A 21,133-nucleotide genomic window follows, 5' to 3' on the forward strand; every position below is an offset into this window, starting at 1 on the left:
ATTAAGGGTTTGGACACGCTGCCTTCTCCCCATATCCCCCGACTCCCAATATTGGGGGAGTCCAGAACCAGGGGCCACGGTTTAAGAATAAGGGGTAAGCCATTTAGAACGGAGACGAGGAAACATTTTTTCACACAGAGAGTTGTGAGTCTGTGGAATTCCCTGCCTCAGAGGGTGGTGGAGGCCAGTTCTCTGGATACTTTTATGAGAGAGCTAGATTGGGGTCTTAAAGATAGCGGAGTCGGGGGATATGGGGCGAAGGCAGGAACGAGGTACTGATCGGAGATGATCAGCCATGATCACATTGAATGGCAGTGCTGGCTCGAAGGGCCGAATGGCCTACTCCTGCACCTATTGTCTATTATCTCTCTTCACGCCCCCTCGCCTTTACCCATGGACACGTGTCACACTGTAGGAAGGAACTGCAGATGCTGGTTTACACTGAAGTTAGACACAACGTGCAGGAGTAACGCAGCGGGACAGGCAGCATCATTGGAGTAAAGGAGTAGAATAGAATAGTTTCTTTATTGTCATTGTAACATGAACCATGTACAACGAAATTTAAAATGTCAGCCAGTCAGTGCAGCATTCAAACATTTCTAAAAGCTAATGATACATACAAGGTAAAATATTAAAGATAAACAACTAAATAAATATCACGGACAAAGCACGCATACACACCCAACCCTCCATCCTTCTGTCGTTTCCACAGTTACCACAGTCCCTTAGTCTGTATCGCCCCTGCGTTCCTTGGCGGCTACATTTAGTGCTTTTATAGCAGTGGGGTAAAAACTGTTTTTTAGTCTATTTGTCCTTGTCCTTGTAGATCTGTACCGTCTGCCTGACGGCAACAGTTCAAACAGGGAGTGTCCGGGGTGGGAAATGTCCTTTATGATATTCTGGGATTTTTTGGTGCAGCGGGAACTGTGTAAGTCCTCCAAGGTAAGGAGAGGGCAGCCGACAATCCTCTGGGCGTTGTCAATGGCCCTCTGGAGCGCTTTCCTCTGAGCCGCTGTGCAGCTGGTGTACCACACGCATACACAGTATGTTAGTATGCTCTCAATGGAGCACCGATAAAAGGACAGCAGCAGTCTCTGAGTGATGTTATTCTTCCTGAGCACCCTCAGGAAGTGCAGTCTCTGCTGGACCTTTTTCAGCAGCGCAGTGGTGTTCACGCTCCACGTCAGGTCCTCCTCAATATGGATTCCCAGGAAGCGGAAATCCGCCACCCTCTCTACACAGTCCCCTCTGATAGTCAATGGTACCATGTCCGTTTTGTTCTTCCTGAAGGTCTATTATTACTTCCTTTGTCTTTAAGGTGTTGAGGAGCAGGTTATTTTCTTCACACCACACTGTCAGCTGCTCCACCTCATCCCGGTAGGCGTACTCGTCCCCCCCGGAGATGAGTCCCACCACCGTAGTGTCATCCGCAAATTTGACAATGGTGTTGCTGTGGTGGGCGGGGGTGCAGTCATGTGTGTAGATGGTGTAGAGCAGGGGGCTCAGTACGCAGCCCTGTGGAGAGCCGGTACTGAGGCTGAGGGCCGTGGATGTATGATGGCCCACTCTGACTCTCTGGCTGCGACCCGACAGGAAGCTATTTATCCACGTACAGGTGGAGTGTGGAAGTCCCAAGTCCCCCAGTTTGTCCACCAGTTTGTGGGGAAGGATGGTATTAAAAGCAGAGCAGTAGTCCTCAAAGAGCATCTGCACGTAGCTTCCCCGCTGCTCCAGGTGAGACAGTGCAGCATGGAGAGCTGTGGCTACAGCGTCCTCTGTAGATCTATTTGCTCTGTACGCAAACTGGTGGGGGTCAAAGCTTCGGGGCAGAAGTGATGTGATATGACTCCGGACCAGTTTTTCAAAACACTTCATCACCACTGGTGTGAGTGCGACTGGCCGGTAGTCGTTGAGGCTGGAGATGTTGGTTTTTTTGGGCAAGGGGACTATGGTGGAGGACTTCAGACAGGGTGGGACAGTGGACTGGGCCAGAGACTGGTTAAAAATCCTTGTAAAGACTCCAGCCAGCTGGTCTGCGCAGTCCTTCAACACGCGTCCAGAGACGCCGTCAGGACCAGTAGCCTTCCTTGGATTTATGGCCCGCAGCGTGCGCCTCACCTCATGCTCCTCTATCTTGAGGGTTAGGCTGCTGTGGACCAAGTGCTGTGATGTGGCTGTCTCGGGTGGCTCCACTTCAAAGCGAGCAAAGAAGTGGTTCAGCTCCTCTGCCAGCGAGGCGTCACCTTCAACAGCTCCAAGGTTGGTCTTATAGTTGGTGAGATACTGGATCCCCTGCCACACCTGCCTGCTGTTATTACTGTCCAGGTGGTCCTCGATCTTCCTCCTGTAGTTTGATTTGGCCTCTCTGATGCCTCTCTTCAGGTTAGCTCGGGCCGTGCTGTATAAAGCCCTGTTGCCAGACCTAAAAGCGGTGTTCCTCTCTTTCAACAGCCGCTGGACCTCCCGGGTCATCCAGGGCTTCTGGTTGGGGTAGACCCGGATGCGTTTGTCCACTGTGACCGCGTCCATGCAGTTTTTAATGTAACACAGTACACTGTCTGTGAACACCTCCAGGTCCCGGTGTTCAAACACCTCCCAGTTGGTCCTGTCGAAACAGTCCTGCAGCTGCTGAGAAGCACCATCAGGCCAGGTTGTGATGGTCTTTGTAATAGTAGGTGACGTTTCGGGTTGAGGCCCTTCTCCAGAGATGCTGCCTGACCCGCTGAGTTACTGCAGCATTTTGTGTGTATCCCCGGTGATGTCTGGTGCTCAGCTGTTGCCGGCACTGAGGGGGTTAACCAACAGCCGCTGGATAAGGTGAGAGGTGCAGCTGACTATCCCCGGCCCATCGGGGAACGGGTTCCTCGGGAGATGGAGCAGAGTTGAGCTGGAGTTAGCGCTTCTTCTCCGCGCTGGCTGTAAGCCTGGGGCCGCCACTGCTCCGGGCCGGTGTCCCGTCAGTCCAGGGTCAACCTGGACATCTCCGGCCGCCCCTGGACGAGGATGGACACTCGGGTGGGGACGGGGACGGTAGTGTGACTCCACTCACAAATCTGCCTCCTGGGGATATGCAGGAGAGCAGTACGTGGTTCACCCCTGTATAAACACCCTGTATAACCCGGGAGGGCAGCTCGAGTGAGAATGGAACCCATACACCCAGGCTGAGGCAGACACGACCGTGATTCATTAGATTGTCACTGCTGAGATTTCTGCATGGACCAGTGGAGAAATAGTGTCGTTAACACCAGTAGCAATTGAACAGTGCTTGCAGCGCCAGAGACCCGGTTCGATCCTGACTACGGATGAAACGCAGGTCTGTATACATGCAGCAGCTCAGCTGCCGTGAATGTTTATCTCTAGTGACCTATGACCCGGGAAGGCGCAGTAGGAATACCGAATTTTGATTCATGTAATAAGGTTGGGAATGTGTTTTGTGAGTGATGACACTGATGATGCAGTCACTGACTCTGCAGGTAGTAGCAGCATTCCCACTAATACACATGGTCCTGGGTTAGGGTCAGGAGTCAAGTGGAGGTGTTTTCCCCAAATAGTCCACCAATGGTCTGGCATGGTGGCTGTAACATCAAGGGCACAACTTACTGATGCAAGATAAAGCTTCTCTTTGAATGCTGCAGAGGTTTGACATTGTCCCTTCAGAGTTACCAGACACACTGATAAACCAGTGGCTGTAGTGAAGCCCCCGATATATGCAGTGTGTTTCAACTGTCTGAGTGGAGAGCTCATGGTGCAGGGGCGGAAATCCCTGGGATGCCAGGGGGGACGCGTCCGCTTGTCTCCGTGAAATCTCCGCTTTGCACGAGACAGTGGAGGCGGGACTGATGATCGAGGGCGCCGATTGGACGAGAGACACGTTGGTCAGCAGGCAATGGGGGGAGGGGGGGGGACCATGATGATTCAGCGTGATGATTGGAGGAGGGAGGTGTCGGTCAGAGGCGGAAGAGGGGGGTGGGACTGAGGATAGAGCGCAGTGATTGGAGACGTCCTGGTGAAGCAAAGATCAGAGAGCAGAGCTTGAATTGCATGCCCAGGCCATACGTCACAAGCAAACAACACTCTCGGCAGCCCTGGACACAGACCTGCGCCTCATCCACAGCCAGGATCGATCCTGGGTCTCTGGCGCTGCAATCGCTGCCGAACAGCCACTGGACCATCCCCGTCCCTACCTGAGTGCCCCCGTCCCTACCCGAGTTTCCCCCCCCCCTCTGGTGGCCAGAGACATCGGGAGTCAGACGGGAACGGTGCCCCAGCCAGCCAGCAGAGAAGCAGCGCTAAACCCAGCTCAACTCTGCCTGTCCCACCAGGTTAACCTACAGCTCTGCCTGGACTTATGGGAATGATGGCCCAGGCTTATGGCCAGTGCGGAGAAGACAATAGGCAATAGGTGCAGGAGTAGGCCATTCGGCCCTTCGAGCCAGCACCGCCATTCAATGTGATCATGGCTGATCATCCCCAATCAGTACCCCATTCCTGCCTTCTCCCCATATCCCCTGATTCAGCTATTTTTAAGAACCCTATCTAGCTCTCTCTTGAAAGCATCCAGCGAACCTTCCTCCACTGAGGCAGAGAATTCCAAAAACTCACCACACTCTCTGAGAAAAAGTGTTTCCTCGTCTCTGTTCTAAATCGCTTACTCCTTATTCTTAAACTGTGGCCCCTAGTTCTGGACTCACCCAACTTCGAGAACATGTTTCCTGCGTGTCCAAACCCTTAACAATCTTATATGTTTCAATGAGATACCCTCTCATCCTTCTAAACTCCAGAGTGTACAAGCCCAGCAGCTCCATTCTCTCAGCATATGACTGTCCCGCCATCCCGGGAATTAACCTTGTAAACCTACGCTGCACTCCCTCAATAGCAAGAATGTCCTTCCTCAAATTAGGGGACCAAAACTGCACACAATACCGCACGTGTGGTCTCACTAGGGCTCTGTACAACTGCACAAGGACCTCTTTGCTCCTATATCCGATTCCTCTTGTTATAAAGGCCAACATGACATTTGCTTTCTTCACTGCCCGCTGTACCTGCATGCTTACTTATATAGACTGATGTACAAGGCCCCCAGATCCCGTTGTACTTCCCCTTTTCCCAACTTGACGCCATTTAGATGGTAATCTGCCTTCCTGTTTTTGCTACCAAAGTGGATAAACTTACATTTATCCGCATTAAACTTCATCTGCCATGCATCTGCCAACTACCCCAACCTGTTTTCCTAGTTACATCTTCAAAAAATTCCAGAAGATTAGCCAAGCATGATGTCACCTTCGTAAATCCATGCTGACACGGACCAATCCTGTTACTGCTATCCAAATGTTCGGATATCTCATCTTTTATAATTGACTCCAGCATCACTGATGTCAGGCTAATAGGTCTATAATTCTCTGGGTTCTCTCTGCCGCCTTTCTTAAAAAGTGGGATAACATTAGTTACCCTCCAATCCACAGGAACTGATCCTGTGTCTATAGAACATTGGAAAATTATCACCAATGCATCCACAATTTCTAGAGCCACTTCCTTAAGTACCCTGGGATGCAGACAAGGTTAATTTCCAGGGATGGCAGGACTTTCATATGCTGAGAGAATGGAGCAGCTGGGCTTGTACGCTCTGGAGTTCAGAAGGGTGAGAGGTGATCTCATTGAAACATATAAGATTGTTAAGGGCTTGGACACACTAGAGGCAGGAAACATGTTCCCGATGTTGGGGGAGTCCAGAACCAGGGGCCACCGTTTAAGAATAAGGAGTAAGCCATTTAGAACAAGGACGAGGAAACACTTTTTCTCACAGAGAGTGGTGAGTCTGTGGAATTCTCTGCCTCAAAGGGGGTTGGAAGCAGGTTCTCTGGATGCTTTCAAGAGAGAGCTAGATAGGGTTCCCAGCACAGATCCCTGCGAAGTCCACTGGTCAGACATCCAGCCAGAATATCTTCCTTCCAACACACCACACCACACTGTCTTCTATGAATCAGCCAGTTCTGAATGAACACGACCTAGTCACAGTGGAGGTCCTTCTGCAGTTGTACAGGCCCCTAGTGAGACCACACCTGGAGTATTGTGTGTAGTTTTGGTCTCCAAATTTGAGGAAGGATATTCGTGCTGTTGAGACAGTGCAGCGTAGGTTCACGTGGTTAATTCCCGAGATTGTGGGACGGTCATATGTTGAAAGAATGGAGCGACTGGGCTTGTATACACTGGAATTTAGAAGGATGAGAGGGTATCTTATTGAAACATATAATATTATTAGGGGATTGGACATGCTAGAGGCAGGAAACATGTTCCCAATCCAGAACCAGGGGCCACAGTTTAAGAATAAGGGGAGAACGGAGATGAGGAAAAATGTTTTCATACAGAGAGTTGTGAATCTGTGGAATTCTCTGCCCCAATGGAGGCCAATTCTCTGGATGCTTTCAAGAGAGAGTTAGATAGAGCTCCTAAAGATAGTTGAATTAATGGATATGTGGAGAAGGCAGGGACGGGGTACTGATTGTGGATGATCAGCCATTATCACAGTGAATGGCAGTGCTGGCTCAAAGGGCCGAATGCCCTACTCCTGTATCTATTGTCTATTGTCTAATGCCTGTGCATTCTATGCATCTTAATCTTCTGGATCAGCCTACCATGAGGGACGTGATCAAAAGACTCACTAAAATCCATGTACAGGTATAAAACATCCACCACCCTATCTTCATCAATCTCTGTCACCTCACAGAAACATGCTCAAGTTAGTAAAATACGATGCTGCATACTAAGCCAAGTTGGCTGTCATTAATTAGCCCATTCTCTTCCACCTGGGAGTAAATCCCATCTTGAAGATTTCTCTCCAACTGTTTCCCTGGACTGACGTGAGGCTCACTGGCTTATAGTTCCCTGGATTCTCTCCACATTCCTTCTTAAACAAAGGAACAACATTGGCCACTCCCCAGTTCTCCAGCTCGTCGCCTGTGGTTAGAGAAGAAACGAAGATCCTTGTCAAGGCCCCCACAATATCCTCTCTTGCCTCTCTCAATAACCTGGCATAGATCCCATCAGGCCCCATGATCTATCCACCTTAATGATCTTCAAGAGCCTCAGCACGACCTCCTTCTCGACCTTAAACTGCCCCAGCATATTCGTAATGACATTTCATGAACACGTTTGGCCCTCCTAATCACCCGCATGTGTCCTTTCCTTATCACTTTATATTCCTCATTAGGCCTGATGCCTAATCTTCACTTTCTCATCAGCCCTTCCCTTTGTTTTCCTGCTGTCCTGGTTCCCACTTCCCTGCCATTCCAGTTTAAATCCTCCCGAGTAGAACTGGCAAACCTCCCAGCAAGGATGTTGGTGCCCCTCCAGTTCAGGTATAAGTGTATGTCCCTCTATTACAGGTCACCTCTACCTCAAAACAAATCCCAATGGCCCATAAATCTGAATCCCTCTCTCATGCATCAACATTCATCTGTACTATTGCTACCCTCACTAGCAAGTACGTGCCACTGTTAGTAATCCAGAGATTACAATCCACAATGTCCTGCATCTTAACCTTTTGCCTAATGCCTCTGTCCCACTTAGGAAACCTGAACGGAAACCTCTGGAGACTTTGTGCCCCACCAAAGGTTTCCGTGCGGTTCCCGGAGGTTGCAGGTGGTTGCCGGAGGTTGCAGGTAGTGGAAGCAGGTAGGGAGACTGACAAAAACCTCTGGGAACCTCCAGGAATCGCACAGAAACCTTGGGTGGGGCGCAACGTCTCCAGAGGTTTCCGTTCAGGTTTCCTAAGTGGGACAGGGGCTTAACTCTCTATATTCATTCTGCAAGACCTCATCCCTTTTCCAACCAACATCATTTGTGTCGACGTGCACAATGACTTCTGACTTCACCCTCCCTCTTGAGAATATTCTGTAGCTGATCCAAAATGTCCAGAACCCTGGCACCAGGAAGGCACCAGATCATCCTGGAATCCCATTTGCTGCCACGGAATCTTCTGTCTGTCCCCCCTGTTTATAGAGTCTCCTCTCACTATCGCTCTGCCTGCCTTCACCCGACCTCACTGTCTCAGAGCCATGGCCGGTGCCACAGACCTGGCTGCTGCTGCTGCCCACTACATGGTCATCTCCCTCAACAATATCCAAAAGGGGGAAAGGCCACAGGGCATTCCTGAACCCTATGCTGCTGGTCACCCATCTATTCTCTACCTGCATCTTACCTGAAACAAAGCAGGAAGTCATGGTCTCATACAATCTTTAAAACAACAATATCTGAATAAATAATTACTTTGTACATTTGCCGAGACCCAAATGGAAGCACTTTTTAGTTTTTATTCGTGTTATCACCAGATATGTTTTCATTGTACCTTGGTACAATAGACAATAAACTAAACTGAGGTATGATACTGCAAAGAAAGAAATGCTGGAACATCTGCTGTTTGTGTACAAAGATTCCTGAGGATAGACTGGAAAGGCTGTGTTTACTTTGCGTGGAGCAATGGTGACTGAGCGGGGCCATACAGAGGTATTCACAATTATAAAAGGCATAGAGAGTGTACGTTGTAGCAAAGATTTCCCCACGGCAGAGGTATCTAACGATTGAGGGCACAAACATAGAAACATAGAAAATAGGTGCAGGAGGAGGCCATTTGGCCCCATGCCAGCACCGCCATTCATTGTGATCATGGCCGATCATCCACAATCAGTAACCTGTGCCTGCCTTCTACCCATATCCCTTGATTCCGTTCGCCCTTAGAGCTCTATATATCTCTCTTTTAAATTCATCCAGTGAATCAGCCTCCACTGCCTGTGGCAGAGAATTCCACAAATTCACAACTCTCTGGGTGAAAATGTTTTTTCACATCTCAGTTCTAAATGGCCTACCCTTTATTCTTAGACTGTGGCCCCTGGTTCTGGACTCCCCCAACAATGGGAACATTTTTTCCTACATCTAGCTTGTCCAGTCCTTAGATGTTTCTATAAGATCCCCTCTCATCTTTCTAAATTCCAGTGAATACAAGCACAGTTTTTCCAATCTTTCCTCATATGACAGTCCCGCCATCGCGGGGAGTAACCTTGTGAACCTACGCTACACTGCCTCAATAGCAAGGATGTCCTTTCTCAAATTATGAGACCAAAACTGCACACAATACTCCTGATGTGGTCTCACCAGGGCACTGTACAACAGCAGAAGTACCTCTTTACTCCTATACTCAAATCTTCTTGTCACAAAGGCCAACATGTCATTAGTTGACTTCACTGCTGTACCTGCATGTTTACTTTCAGTGACTGGTGTACAAAGACACCCATGTCTCGTTGCACTTCCCTTTTTCCTAATCTGACACCATTGAGATAATAATCTGCTTCCTTTTTCTTGCCAGCAAAGTGGATCACCTCACATTTATCTACATTGTACTGCATCTGCCATTCATCTGCCCACTCACTCAACCTGTCCAAGTCACCCTGCAACCTCCTAGCATCTTCTCCGCAGTTCATACTGCCACCCAGCTTTGTGTCATCTGCAAATTTGCTTGTGTTACTTTAAATACCATAATCTAAATCATTAATATATATTGTAAATAGTAGCAGCCCCAGCACCGAGTCTTGCTGCACTCCGCTCACAACTGCTTGCCATTCTGACCGAGACCTGTTTATTCCTACTCTTTGTTTCCTGTCTGCCAACCAATTCTCTATCTATGTCAATACCCTACCCCCAATACCATGTGCTCTAATTTTGCCCACTAATCTCTTGTGTGGGACCATATCAAAGGCTTTCTGAAAGGCCAGATACACTATATCCACTGGCTCTCCTTCATCCATTTTACTTGTCACATCCTCAAATAATTCCAGAAGATTTGTCAAGCAGGATTTCCCCTTCATAAATCCATGCTGACTTGGACCTTTTACTGCTATCCAATTGTGCCGTTATCACTTATTTCATAATTGACTCCAGCATCTTGCCCACTACCGATGTGAGACTAACTGGTCTATAATCCGTTTTCTCTCTCGCTCATTTCATGAAAAGTGGGACGACATTAGCTATCCATCAATTAGTTACCCTCAGGAACTGATCCTGAATCTATAGAACATTGGAAAATGATCACCAATCCGTCCACGATTTCTCGAGCCACCTCCTTGAGTACCCTGGGATGCAGACTATCAGGCCCTGGGGATTTATCAGCCTTCAGTCCCATCAGTCTACCCAATATTATTCCTCACCTAATGCAAATTTCTTTCAGTTCCTCCCTAAATCCTTTGACGTCTAGTACATCTGGGAGATTGTTTGTGTCTTCCTTAGTGAAGACAGAACAAAAGTACCTGTTCAACTCTTCTGACATTTCCTTGTCCCCAATAATAATTTCACCTGTTTCTGCCGTCAAGGGACCCATATTTGTCTTTACTTATCTTTATCTCTTAACATAGCTAAAGAAGCTTTTACTATCCTTCTTTATATTCTTGGCCAGCTTACCCTCGTACTTCATCTTTTCACCTGGTATTGCCCTTTTTGTTACCTTCTGTTCTCCTTATAAGTTTGCCAATCCTCTGCTTCCCGGTACTCTATGCTGTGTTATACACCTTTTATTATTATTTTTTTCCATCCCTAACTTCTCTTGTCAGCCACAGTTGCCTCTTACTCCCCTTAGAATCTGTCTTCTTCTTTGGAATGAAATGAGGCTGCATCTTCTGGGTTATGCCCAGAAATTCCTGCCATTGCTGTTCCACCATCATTCCTGCTAGGATCCTTTTCCAGTCAACCAAGGCTCCAGAACAAGCTGCTCTAAGAATCCATCTGGGAGGCCCTCTACAAACTTCCTTTCTTGAGGTCCAGAACCAACCTGATTTTCCCGGTCTACCTGCATATTGAAATCTCCCATAACCACAGTGGCATTACCTTTGTTACATGCCAATTTTACCTCCTGCTACTTGCACCCTATATCCAGGCGACTATTTGAGGGTCTGTAGATAACTCTCATTAGTGTCTTCTTACCTTTACAATTCCTCAATTCTATCCACAGTGACTGTACATCATCAGTACCTATGTCACCCCTCGCAAGGGATTAAGTTTCACCCCTCACCAACAGAGCTATCCCACCTCCTCTGCCCACCTGCCTGTTCTTTCTATAGGATGTATAACCCTGAATATTAATTTCCCAGCCCCGATCCTCCTGCAGCCATGTCTCTGTAATCCCCACAATGTCATATCTACCAATCTCTAACTGAGCCTCAAGCTCATCCACTTTACTTTTAATACTTCACGCATTCATATATAATACTTTTAATCCATTACTGCCTCACCTTTCACACCGATTCCTATTTCACTTGACCATACTCTCTTTTCCCTTCATGAGCTTTCCGCCCCGTTAATTCTGGGGTCTTTTTTAACTTTCCCTATACTCTCTTTCCCTTTAACTCCATCCTTGCATTTCAAATTTGTCTCCGCCCCCCTCCCACACTATTTAGTTTAAACCCACCCGTGTAGCAGTGGCAAACCTGCCTGCTGGCATAGATTTAGAATGAAAGATAAGAGGCTTAGAGAGAGCTCAAGAAGGAATTAGTTACAGAGGAGGATAGTTTAAATCTAAACCCAGCGCCTGAGTGCGTGTTGAGACAGGAACAATGTTTAAGATGTATCTAGTCGAGCACTGCATCACCAAGCCACAGAAGACTCGTCGGACGGCCGAACCAACCCAGAACTCGTTAGACGTGGAACCGCCGGAGGCTCCGTCACTGGACAGTCCATCAGACGGCAGAAGAGCCGAAACCGGGCGCATTCAGCGGGCGGCTGGACTCGCTTGGAGGCTCCTTGGACGCGGAACCGCCCGATAGCTCATCGGATGTGGAATACTGGGATGGAGTTGCTGGAGACATTGGGCGTGGAGACCAAGGGCCGGTAGGAAGGTGAACCGGGTTAATGTCTCCAGTGTCTCGAAGGTAGGCTGCAGGAGGGCCAGGGAGAAGAATGGGGAAAAAGGAGGAGCCCGAGGGCTGAGGGTTGGGAGGAGACAGCAAGGGCTAATCGAAATAACACATATGTAACCACAATGACAGAGAAACTATGACACATGCAAGTAGTCTGAATAACAACAAAAACATTTGCTTTCTGAAGCTTGGCTGCAATTTTGCCAGATAGGAGATACGATGCTGTTTTAATAATGAAAATTCATCAGCTTGAAATAACTTTCTTTCTATACGTGAACCTACATTTAATGATGTATCTCTGAACATACAGTACCAACTACATGCATCAAATGTAACATAACGCATTACACATACTTTCAAACCAACAATGATTAACACATCATCTGAATACAGAAGGAATTACAGTGTTCTCTACCTCATGGTGTTCATTAGATACAAAGCTCTTTGAATTTCTGTTCACAGCTTTAGCTGCACTTTTACTGTTGAGTCGATTGAGAAGGTGTTGCAGGAAATGATTTCCTCCCTCAGTCTTTTCCTGTTGCTGGATAGAAACTCAGCCTCGAAAGTGAAACTAGCTTTGCAAGAAATTACGGCAATGATATTGCAGTGTGTGGCGGAACTGCCTGGATCCAATACAAGCCCAGAACAGGATAGCAACAGAATCGCTGCATTTGTCACACCCGGCCTGATTGGGTGATCTTTTCTCTGCCTGTTTATCACGTCTGTCAGTTATCACCAGTCACCTTTGACTCTTTGTGCCCAACGGAAAATAACATGTTTATCTCTTTGCCATCAAATGAGAGAAGGGATATCACCCCAGGAGGCCACATGAATGACAAGGGTGCCAGGCAAAACATTTGTGAACATTAGGAAGCGATGCAAACAAATGTATGTACAGCCTCCGAGAATGTCGGTAGTATTTTTCCCAGTTCTTGTTTTGTATATTCTGAATAAAGTTGATTTTGATTTTATAAAAACAGTTTTTCTTTTTGCAAGGCCGCATTCAAAAGGACGTGTGATACATTGGTAGTAGTGCTCAAAGATCTTAGAGCAGAGCAAGATGGGCTACTCCTGCGAAATACAATGGGCTGACGTGTAGAACGCTACGGAGGGGATCCTGGGCATTTTTCACCGCCCATTTTAGTAACCGGAGCCAACCTGACCCGACGCGACTCGCAGTGTAATCAATGTTGCGGGGCAACAGTTTGTGTGTGTGATATAGGGTTAGATTCATAATTGTGTCAGTTCATACTTCTTGTCAAGAATAAAATTTGACTCTGGTAATTGTCTTTTTTAATGTTTGGTAGTGATTTCTCACTGTTTCCAGGGGCTCCTGGTTTGTTGTGTTGATCCTCTATAAGGTGTCACCTGATATGTCGAACAAAAGACTAAGCCTAGGTTTAGTACAACTTCATCTTTATTAACACTCAAGTTACTTAAGCATGCATGCAAACCATTGACTTCAAATAACCTCACATTTACTTTGCTATTCCAACATCACTTCATAAAATAAATCACAAAACTCATGACAGGGTACTTAAGGAAGTAGATCTAGAAATCGTGGATGCATTGGTAATAATTTTCCAATGTTCTAGAGACTCAGGATCAGTTTCTGTGGATTGGAAGGTAGCTGATGTTATCCCACTTTTTAAGAAAGGCGGGAGAGAGAAAACAGGGAATTATAGACCAGTTAGCCTGACATCGATGGTGGGGAAGATGCTGGAGTCAATTATAAAAGATGAGATAGTCAAACATGTGGATAGGCAGTAACAGGATCAGACCGAGTCAGCATGGATTTATGAAGGGGAAATCATGCTTCGCTAATCTTCTGGAATTTTTTGAAAATGCAACTAGTAAAATGGACAAAGGAGAGCCAGTGGATGTAGTGTACCTGGACTTTCAGAAAACATTTGATGAGGTCCCACATAGGAGAATAGTGGGCAAAATTAGGGCACATGGTATTGGGGATAGAGTGCTGACATGGATAGAGAAGTGGTTGGCAGACAGGAAACAAAGAGTAGGGATTAACCAGTCCCTTTCAGAATGGCAGGCAGTGACTAGTGGGGTACCACAAGGCTCGGTGCTGGGACTACAGCTATTTACAATATACATCAATGATTTGGATGAAGGGATTCAAAGTAACATTAGCAAATTTGCAGATGACACAAAGCTGGGTGGCAGTGTGAACTGTGAGGAGGATGCTATGAGAATGCAGGGTGACTTGGACAGGTTGGGGGAGTGGGCAGATGCATGGTAGATGGAATTTAATGCGGATAAATGTGAGGTTATCCAATTTGGTAGCAAAAACAGGAAGGCAGATTACTATCTAAATGGCGTCAAGTTTGGAAAAGGGGAAGTACAACGGGATCTGGGGGTCCTTGTATATCAGTCTATGAAAGTAAGCATGCAGGTAAGGCAGGCAGTGAAGAAAATGAATGGCATGTTGGCCTTTATAACAAGAGGAATCGAATATAAGAACAAAGAGGTCCTTCTGCAGTTGTACAGAACCTTAGTGAAACCACACCTGGAGTATTGTGTGCAGTTTTCGTCCCCTAATTTGTGGAAGGACATTCTTGCTATTGAGGGACTGCAGCGTAGGTTTACAAGATTAATTCCCATATGCTGAGAGAATGGAGCAGCTGGGCTTGTACAATCTGGAGTTTAGAAGGATGAGAGGAGATCTCATTGAAACATATATGATTGTTAAGGGTTTGGACACGATAAACGCAGGAAACGTTCAAGATATTGGGGGAGTCCCGAACCAGGGGCCCAGTTTAAGAATAAGGAGTAAGCCATTTAGAACAGAGATGAGGAAACACTTTTTCTCTGAGAGAGTGGTGAGTCTGTGGAATTCTCTGCCTCTGAGGGCGGTGGTGGCTGGTTCTCTGGATGCTTTCAAGAGAGAGCTAAGTAGGGCTCATAAAAATAGCGGAGTCAGGGGATATGGGAGAAAGCAGGAACGGGGTACTGATTGGGGATGATCAGCTATGATCACATTGAATGGCGGCGCTGGCTCGAAGGGCCTACTCCTGCACCTATTGTCTATTGTCTATTGACTCAGATATTACCCACATTAATGAATTGACCAGATTCACTCTGTTGGTCGAGGAGTCTCTGAGTTTTGAACTCGCAACTCCCCTTCTTTAGTTTAGATAAGTTCAGTTTAGTTTAGATATACAGCAGGGAAACAGGCCCTTTGGCCCACTGAGTGCGCCGACCATTTTTTAAATTGTGCTGACAAAAGCTCAGGATATTTACGACCCAGTTAGAATGAAGGGCATAGCAGGCAAACGTAAGGAAGCTTGGCTGACAAGGGCAATTGAGGCGTTGGTAGGGTTGCTAACTGTCCCGTATTAGACGGGACATCCTGTTTTTTGGGCTAAATTGGTTTGTCCCATACGGGACCGCCCTTGTCCCGTATTTGACTGCTACTACTCGGGTAGAATGTACTATCAGGTCAGGCCTCTGCATGGGACAGGTATAGGCAGCTGGGATCAAGTGCATCCCTGGATTAGTTTCAGGAACTAAGGAGTAAACTGAAAAGAGAGATATGAAGGGCATAAAGGGGCCAGGAAATAGCTCTGACAGGTAGCATTAAGGTAAATCCCAAATACATTTTATAAATACGTAAGGGGAAAAGGGTAACTAGAGAGAGAAGGACCTCTCAGGAATCAAGGAGGTCACCTCTGCGAGGAGCAACAGGAGATGGGCAAGGTCCTCAATGAGTATTTCTCCTCTGTATTTACCGAGGAGAAAGACAGTAGGACGGAGGATATTGGACCGGACAATGGAAGTAGGTCAATTAACCTGTCTTCAATTTTTTTCCTGTATCATATCTCCGTCCGCACTGTGGCCAAACATCGAGGAGACTGACTTTTGAGAGCTCGACCGCGGGGAACCTCCGGGACTATAACATCACGTAGCCCGTGATCTTTTTGCCAGGGATCGTCTGCGTATCCATGTTGGCCCAACTGTGGGAGAGGGTCGGTGCCCTGTCTCCTGTCCCAACGTCTCGGCATGATGTCACTCCATCTCACGTGCCGCCGGCTCTTGTGGACGGTCAGTATGTCTTCCTCCGCCACGATGCCCACAGGTCGCCCATACAATGTCCTTATGAAGGTCCTTTTCGGGTGTTACAGCACGGGCCCATGACTTTTGAAATGGACATTGGGGGTCGGGGGGAGACTGTGTCAGTGGCTCGCTTGAAGCCGACCCATTTGGACTTGAGTGAGTCAGTCCAGGTGGCCCAGCCTCAACATTGAGGGCATCCGCCATCTCAGATCCCAACTAATTTGTCCTGACCAGAAAATAAACCTTTGCGTGTTTGCCTGGGGTCTTACGTACGAGGTACGGCCGCCTCGTTCGGTTGCCCGTCTGTTTTTGTGCCTCCGGTTCTGGGGGTGGGGGGGGGGGTAATGTGGCGGCATGTGCTGGTGGGCCATGGACTATACATAACCTTCAGCTCTGGGGGGAGTCACGTGTCCCGGTGACGAGAGGTAGGGGTCACGGTGTAGTCACGGGTGCCCCTGGGGAGTATTTAAGGGGTTGATCGCGCGTGCGTGGGGTTGGTGAGTGGGGAGAATTAGTGAGCAATAAAGGATAGTATTTTCGCACAAGCTTCGTTTCTGCCTCGTTCATTAATGGACAACTCCACATCCGCTACAACCTCTTCTTAATGTTAATGAGACTTACACTGTAAGTAACTACCGTAGATAAGCTAGTCCACGTTCAAGTGGAGGGGTAGAGGCAGCAGAACAGCTACAGCAAAAAGCATCTCATAGTACTTAAGTCTGCATGGACTTCAATTCATAAAATGTCAACGTCTTCTTAATGCTAATGAGACTTACACTGTAAGTTACTATTGTAGATAAGTTAGTTCAAGTTCAAGTTCACATACGCCAATTGATTTCAACATAAACATCCACCATTTCTGAGCATTTTTCACTGCGATGGAAGGCAATAAAGTGTAGTCAATCTTCCTCCTTTGTTCTCCCGTGATCGGGGCCACCAACCACAATCATCGACCCCTGACATAACCTATCCATGTTTTCCAAAGATGCTGCCTAGCCAGCTGAGTTACTCCAGCACTCTGTCCTTCTTTGTGAACCAGCATCTGTCATTCCTTGTGTTGACTTTCATTCATATTTGGTCCTCATTAGCTACAAATTCAGTTGCATTGCAACATTATAATTGTCGATTTGTTTCTCACAATGTCCAATGTACACACACATTTGAAGGCATGCAACGCTGGCTCTCATGTTGGGAAGTATTTCAGCAGGAGCAATGATAACACCGACTGCAAATTTGTAGATCTGTAAGTTCATGACATCAATTCGAGTTTATGCTGGGCGAATGGATGTGCTTCTACACTGTAGTTCAACAATGCAAATAAAGACCATGGCTTAGAAACACCAATCAGTGGGAAGGCCATTTAAACATGCTGCAAATGATGTGGCAACTCACCTTAAACCTCTGTCTTCAGCTCTAAATTCCCCTTTACTTGCTAAAAGACTATGTATTAACCCTATCTAATCCTCTAATTATTTTGTACACCTCTATAAAATCACCACAGCCTCCTGCACTCCAAGGAATAAATTCCAAGCCTGCCAAACCTCTCCCTACATCTCAGGCCCTGGAAACATTCTTCTAAATAGTGAGAGCAGATGTTAGTTAAGGGCAGACAGAAGGTTCTGAGGCAGAAAATTAGACTACAGGACGTTGTGTTTAAGAAGGAACTGCAGATGCTGGAAAAACCGATAGTAGACAAAAAATGCTGGAGAAATTCAACAGGTTTATGTAGGTGATGTTTCGGGTCGAGACCCTTCTTCAAGGTTGTGGTGAAGAAGGGTCTTGACCTGTAACGTCGCCTACTCCTTTTCTCCATAGATGCTGCCTCACCGCTGAGTCTCTCCAGCATTTTTGGTCTATTCCAGGATGGTGTGTTGTCTCCCTAATCCAGGGTCCAAGATGTCTCTGAGCAGCTGCAGAACATTCTCAACAGGTAGGGTGAGCAGCCGGACATCATTGTGCATCTTGGCACAAATGATGTAAATAGCAAAAAGGATGAGATCCTGCAAAGTAAATATGGGGAGTTTAGTTTAGTTTAGAGATTCAGCGCGGAAACAGACCCTTCGACCCACCGAGTCTGTACCGACCAGTGATCCCCACACACTTACACTATCCTATACACACTAGGGACAATTTATATTTATACCAAGACAGTGAACCTCACGTCAGTTGTGGAAGGTAAATCCCTCGTGATGGGCTGATTCAGAAGATGAAGATGCTCAGGATTAACAGTGATTCGATCGTATGTTTTCAGAACTGACTTCCTGTTATAAGACAGAGGGTTGTGGTAAAAGGACAATTTGCAGACTGATGTCTCTGACCAGAGTAGTTCAGTTTAGTTTAGTTTAGAGATACAACATGGAAACAGGTCCCTCAGTCCACCGTGTACACACACTGAACATTGAACACCCATTCACACTAGATTTATGTTATCCCACTTTCTCATCCATTCCTTACATTTTACTTCGGAGTCACGTGAGGGACTCCATGAAGAGCCCGCTAGTCCGCATGCGCATTATTACGCTACACACATTGCACGAGTCATTACGATGGAGGAAGGACGTTCCTCCTAAACGGCTGGTGTATAAAACCAGCGAAGACAGGAAAGAGATCTACGTTTTTTCTTACCTCTAGGATGGACAGAAGACGAACCAAAGCTGCAAAAAAGCTGGCGGGGGAGAGCCGTGCAGGAACGGGCAGCCAGCGGCGGCAGATGGCAGGGCTGTCTCCATTGTCGGGAGCACCTGTGCCGGAGTTAGCCTCACCACCGGCGGGTGGAAAGGCTAAACGTAAAACCGACAGAGCCGTTCTTTCGGACGACTCGGATTTCGAACAGCCCCAAGCCACCTACGCTCAGGGGCCTGTGGGGCTGAAGAAATTGGAGGAGCAGCAAGCGACCAGTGACCAAGATCAATGGAACGCATTTGAGCTGCGGGACCAGCGACCGCGCGCTATCAGCGCTCGAAAGCTCTGTACCTTGTTGGAGCGGCAGCTGGTCCAGGATAAGCCGCAAGAGCCATGTGCCCGAGAGCACTGGACGAAAATGGAGCGGCTGCTGGAGGCAATACTCCAGAGGGGGTCTGGCTCTACTGGGCAGACATTCAGCCCCTCTGCAGTACCTTATTCAGGGCTGTATTCGGTGTATATTGCCTCCCAGGACAGCATAGCAGGGCAGATTTGGACTGACCCTGAACAGGAACTGATGGAAAACTCAGTGCAAGGAGTGAGTGGGAACTTACTTGAAATGGTGGCTCAGTTCGCGAAACCAGAACTCACAGGGGATAATTTACCACCCAGGTTAGCAGCAAGTATTAATTACATGTCCCTGAACCAGCTACAGGGACAAGCCCTAATTGAAACCATGGGGTCGTCACTTGCAACCTGGAAACTGTAAATCCCTTAATGTCCCAACCGTGAACACATGTATTTGGAAGCATGTAGGAGCAAGCATCAGGACAAGGGATGTCCTCCTGCAAAAAGTACTTAAAACCCTCACCGCAGGGATAACAGCATTCACACGAACCCTGGATGAGGAAGATATGAATCAACACCAGAAAGATGCCCTGGCCCTCTTCTGCAATACACAATATGAACTAAATAATATCAGAAAGAAGAGCATACAGCCAGTACTAGACCCAAAATTTGCAGGATTATGCAGAAAGGAAACAACCACCGAAAAGACTTACCTGTTTGGAGGGGACCTACCAAAACAGGTAAAAGATTTGGACGAAGAATCCAAAGCCCTGGGAATCATAAAAGCAACCAAACGCCACCCCCAGAAGTACCACCCCTATACACTCATGGGTCGCAAGGACTACTCCGGGGAACAGTCGAGGGCAAGACCAATCCAACAGCAGTCTTTTTTAGGACATGGACCGGCCCTCGTGGAAGATGCACCCATCTACAACACAAATCAAGACACCGGGGCCTCAACGCCCTCGGGGACAAGGGAAGAAATAAGACCACTGGTAACCATAGAGGTAGGTAGGTCTGGTCCCTTACTTATTAACAAAAGCATGGGTGTTGGTGGCACATTACACCATGCTTTCTGGGTGCATGGTATAAGTTAACATCAGATACTTATATCCTAAGCAGTATCCAGGAATACACGATAGAGTTCTTACAACCACGTAATCCTCCAGTCCAGCATGTACCGAACAGAGTGTTCAGGCTTAAGGGCAAAGATGAAGCAAAAGCACATGTTGAACTGCAGAGACTCCATAAAATGGGGATAATTGAATAAACCCAACACGAACCTTTAGAATTCGTGTCCAACATTTTTATTAAACATAAGAAAGATGGTGGTTGCTGCATCATCATAGATTTGAGTAATTTGAATGTTTTTGTAAAATATATTCATTTCAAAATGGAAACCTTTGCTACTGCTAAACTATTAATCTCCAAAGGTTACTACATGGCAAGCATTGATTTAGAAGATGCTTACTACTCAGTACCCATAACAGGTGACCACAGACGTTATTTGAAATTTAATTGGATGGATCAACTTTGGCAATACAGAGCACTACCAAATGGTCTTACTTCTGCACCTAGGTTATTTACTAAAATATTAAAACCAGCCTTAGCTTTCCTACGGGAACATAAACACATTGTGATGGCTTATTTGGATGATATACTTATATTGGGCAAAAGGGTAAAACAAGGATAATCAATATTTTAAATATATACAGGTATGTAACTTTATGAAGAAATATACACATAGATTTCAAACTATATTTTTAGATCCTTTAGAAGAAGCAAATGAATATTAAGGCTGATTCACAAAAATTAATATCATACTTTTATAATAATATATTAAATAGAGAATCGCCCTCAACAGAAGCATTAAGGGAAGATTGGGAACAAGAGCTAATGATAAAGATCTCGAAGGATAGATGGGAAAAGTATTTGATGAATACACATAACTGTTCTATTAATGCAAGACATAATTTAATTCAATTCAAATTATTACATAGACTATATTATTCAAAAACGAGGTTGAATAAATTTTATCCAAACGTCTCTCCCAGATGCGATAAATGTTTGTTTCAAAACGCTAATATAACACATTCATTTGTAGGATGTACAAAGTTGAATACATTTTGGAGTGATATATTTGATATATTTACAAAGATTTTCAAGTCAAGAATAGAACCCAAAACGGAATGGAT

At 46.5% G+C, this 21,133-nt stretch overlaps 1 protein-coding gene and 1 long non-coding RNA gene across 2 annotated transcripts in view; one reads left to right on the plus strand and one right to left on the minus strand.

Moving 5' to 3' along the window:
• The window catches only part of LOC129693885 (interferon-induced protein with tetratricopeptide repeats 5-like), a 33,593-nt gene extending 21,141 nt beyond the window's left edge, over positions 1-12,452 (minus strand). The window contains exon 1 of the mRNA XM_055630626.1: positions 12,313-12,452. Within this exon, the coding sequence (XP_055486601.1) occupies positions 12,313-12,326 (14 nt within the window). The 5' untranslated portion in view covers positions 12,327-12,452. The remainder of the gene's footprint in view (positions 1-12,312) is intronic.
• Positions 5,350-12,874, plus strand: LOC129693886 (uncharacterized). Its single transcript, XR_008722926.1, has 2 exons — positions 5,350-11,909; positions 12,360-12,874. It is a non-coding gene; the product is annotated as an uncharacterized LOC129693886 (long non-coding RNA).
• The last annotated feature ends 8,259 nt before the right edge of the window (positions 12,875-21,133 follow it).

This window comes from Leucoraja erinacea, unplaced genomic scaffold, assembly GCF_028641065.1.
Source record: "Leucoraja erinacea ecotype New England unplaced genomic scaffold, Leri_hhj_1 Leri_459S, whole genome shotgun sequence".
Taxonomy (NCBI): Eukaryota; Metazoa; Chordata; class Chondrichthyes; order Rajiformes; family Rajidae; genus Leucoraja; species Leucoraja erinaceus.